Here is a 3131-nt window from a genome sequence, read left to right as displayed (position 1 = left end):
TATCCCATGCAACCCAGGGAGTCACATGTTCTACTTTAGATCCGGCCCATAAGAATCTGCTACACAGTTTGTCTATGGAAGCTAGTATACCTTTAGGTACCCACATGAGACTGGCCCAGTAAACAAGAATTGCCATCAGAACTGTCTTTATTAGGACCAGCCTCCCTGCTTGAGACAACCATTTATGACTCCACAAATTTAGTTTCTTTTCTATTTTTATCAGGAGCCATTTCCAATCCTGTACCCGGTAAGTATCAGGTTTCAACAAGAAGCCCAAGTATTTAAAGTTTTCCTGCAGAGATTTGATTTCAAATGGAAGAAGAGCCCCTACTCTGCCACTTTCCTCCAAAGACATACCCGATATTGTAAGAGTCGATTTCTGCTCATTGATTTTAAGACCTGTAGCTTTAAGAAAAAGGTCCAGGATGCTCTTTAGAGCTCTACAATCCTCCACACTTCCATTGCTGAATAGAATGATGTCATCTATAAATAGCAGATGGGTTACCCACAGATTAACAGCCACTTCAATTCCTCGGAGCTCTCCTTGTCTTTTTGCCCTACTAATCATTAGACTCATCCCCTTTGCGGCCAACAAGAAAAGAAGGGGGGACAAAGGGCATCCTTGTCGCAGCCCTCTCTCCGGATTGAAAAAATTTGAAGCTGCTCCGTTGATTAATAAGGAGATAGAGGATGAAGTAATGCAACTCATAATCCACCTTACAAAATCGAATCTGAATCCAAGGTGAGTCAACATAAGGCGCAAGTACATCCAACTTATTCTGTCGTAGGCCTTTGATAAATCAATTTTAACAATTGCCCCTTTCTTTCTATTCCTCTTTAAATTATGCAGGGTTTCTTGAGCAATTCCCACTGCTTCATGAATCTGTCTTCCATCCAGGAAACCAAACTGCTCTGGAGAGATGTGCCTAGATAAGAAGGGTTTCATCCTGGAAGCAATGATTTTAGCAATAATTTTATAGACACAGGTGCATAGGGAAATAGGTCGAAAGTCATCGAAAGAGGCTGGCTGATCAGATTTAGGGATTAGAGCCATAAAGGTTGAGTTGAAGGGTTGATAGATAGATCCAGAGGATCTCGATTCATCCACAACTACAGCCAGATCATCCCCCAGGAATTCAAAGAAATGAAGGAAAAATTCCACTGTCCACCCATCTGGCCCAGGACTCTTGTCCTTCTGCATATCCTTGAGAATGTCCTCCACTTCCTGTTTAGAGACAACTTCCATAATAGAGTCATTGTCTTCTTCCTCAACATATCTTGGAAAGAATTGAGCAACTCTGATGACCTCCGCTATGGATACTTCCTCCGGGGCTTTGAAAAGATTCTTAAAGTGGTTTACACCTAGAGAAGCCAGTTCTTCAAAGGATTTTGCCATTTCCCCGTCCTCTTTTTTCAATTCCCAAATTGTATTAGCAATCTTTTAGCCCTTTGCATAATTCTGGAAAAACTTAGAGTTTTCGTCTCCCGCTTGCAGCCAAATGGCTCTGCTTTTCAATCTCCAACTTTCTTCCCTTAACTGGAGAAGTTTTCGCCGAGATGCTTCCAACTCTTTAATTCTGTTTCTTGAATCCAAGGACTCATAACCAGATCCATCCGAGTTTTCCAACAGATCTAATTCGAAGTTTATACTTTTGAGCTCCTCTTCTTCCTTCAGTTTCTTCTGATGCGTCCATTCTTTTGTCGCTTGCTTCATTCTCTTAAGATTGTTCGACAAGTGGATGCTTCTGCTTCCTTCTTCATTATGATTGTCCTTTCTCCATGTATCATGGAAAAGAGCTTCAAAGGATTCATCCTTCAGCCAGGATGAGTTGAATTTAAAAGGGGTTCCTGGTTTTTTTGCATCTCCTTTCAATTCCAGGAGGACCGGGAAATGATCAGAGTGACCCCCTTCCCTGACCCAGTGTCTGAAAATTGATAGAAAATCCACCAGAGGGTCACAGAGAAGTAAGCGGTCTAGTATTTTGCCCACCCAATCGACACCGAGGCGTCTGTTTCTCCAGGTAGGGCGCAATTTGATCAAAGGAGCATCGACCAAGTGGTAGGAAGCAATTTTATTCATGAAAAAAATAGAGAGGGGGTCCAAGTGGGTATTAGCACCCCAAGATTCTGAATCCCCCAAAGAGAAGTTCAGGTCACCTCCAATGATGAGGTAAGGATGGGAGAGGCAAGAGAGGCTGAAGAAAGAGTTCCAAAAGCATTCCCTCTCCAGATAGGGCCCATAGATATTCAGGATAAGGAAGGATATACACAACTCCACAGAATAGAGTTCCATTGCCAAACAGTTTTCAGAACCCCAAGATGAAACTTCCTTGAGCTTCGTCATATTGTAACCTGTAACTACACCCCCCGACCTGCCTTCAGCATCGAGAGCTGAGAATGCCCACCTAGGCAAAAACTTTTGAAGAGTACAGATAACATCGTCACTTTTCCCCAATGTTTCTTGGAGGAGAATAACATCAGGGTTATAGGAGTGCACAAGGTTTTTGAAGGCTAGCTTTTTCGGCTGGCTAGCTAAGCCTATGCAGTTGAAGGAAAGTAGAATCATCTAGGAACCGGGGGGGGTGGTGGCTCCGCTCTAAGCACCCCAGGAAGAGTTTTCTGCTTCCCGTCAGCGATATCAATGATAGCTTTGAACTGGGCTTTTGAGAGTAAAGATTTTCTTCCCCTTAACTTCCTTGGCCCAATAACCACTGGGTCCAAGGCAATTCCTCCTACAACTTGTCCCTTACCCTTTCTATTGGCCAAAGGGCAAAGATTATAAGGTGGGTTATCCAAGATATGAACACAGGATTCAGCAGAAGTAATAGCAATCTCAGAGGGATGTAAGGCATCATCAGAAGGAAGGGAGACCGAGATAATAATACTATCAGAGGAGGCTTTAGATAAATTCAGGGCAGAGAAATCATTTAAAATCTGCCTAGAGGGACTAGGCCTTTCTGAGAGAGACCGTAAAGAGATTGCAGAAGAACATTCGCAAAAAGGAGGAAAAGAAGACGTACCCGCCATGGACGCCCCAGCAAGCTCATCAGGTAAGGGAGCCAGGGTGGCCGGCGGATTAATCTGAGCGGCAGCTGCATTTTTACCATCCAAGAGGTGTTCCTGCTCCATTA

At 43.5% G+C, this 3131-nt stretch overlaps 1 protein-coding gene across 1 annotated transcript; it reads right to left on the bottom strand.

Annotated features, from left to right (window-relative positions):
• Positions 1-1441: 1441 nt before the first annotated feature.
• LOC149211467 (uncharacterized) lies at positions 1442-2344 on the bottom strand. The gene has a single exon (XM_089388397.1). It carries the CDS (start codon positions 2342-2344, stop codon positions 1442-1444), a length of 903 nt encoding a protein of 300 aa, XP_089244523.1.
• Positions 2345-3131: the final 787 nt, after the last annotated feature.

The sequence above is a fragment of the Pinus tabuliformis genome, chromosome 1_1 (assembly GCF_031772625.1).
Source record: "Pinus tabuliformis cultivar Carrire ecotype Pingquan chromosome 1_1, CPIR1, whole genome shotgun sequence".
NCBI classification, from domain to species: Eukaryota; Viridiplantae; Streptophyta; class Pinopsida; order Pinales; family Pinaceae; genus Pinus; species Pinus tabuliformis.
Note: the sequence above shows the minus strand (reverse complement) of the source record. Positions and strands in the feature narration are given on the sequence as shown.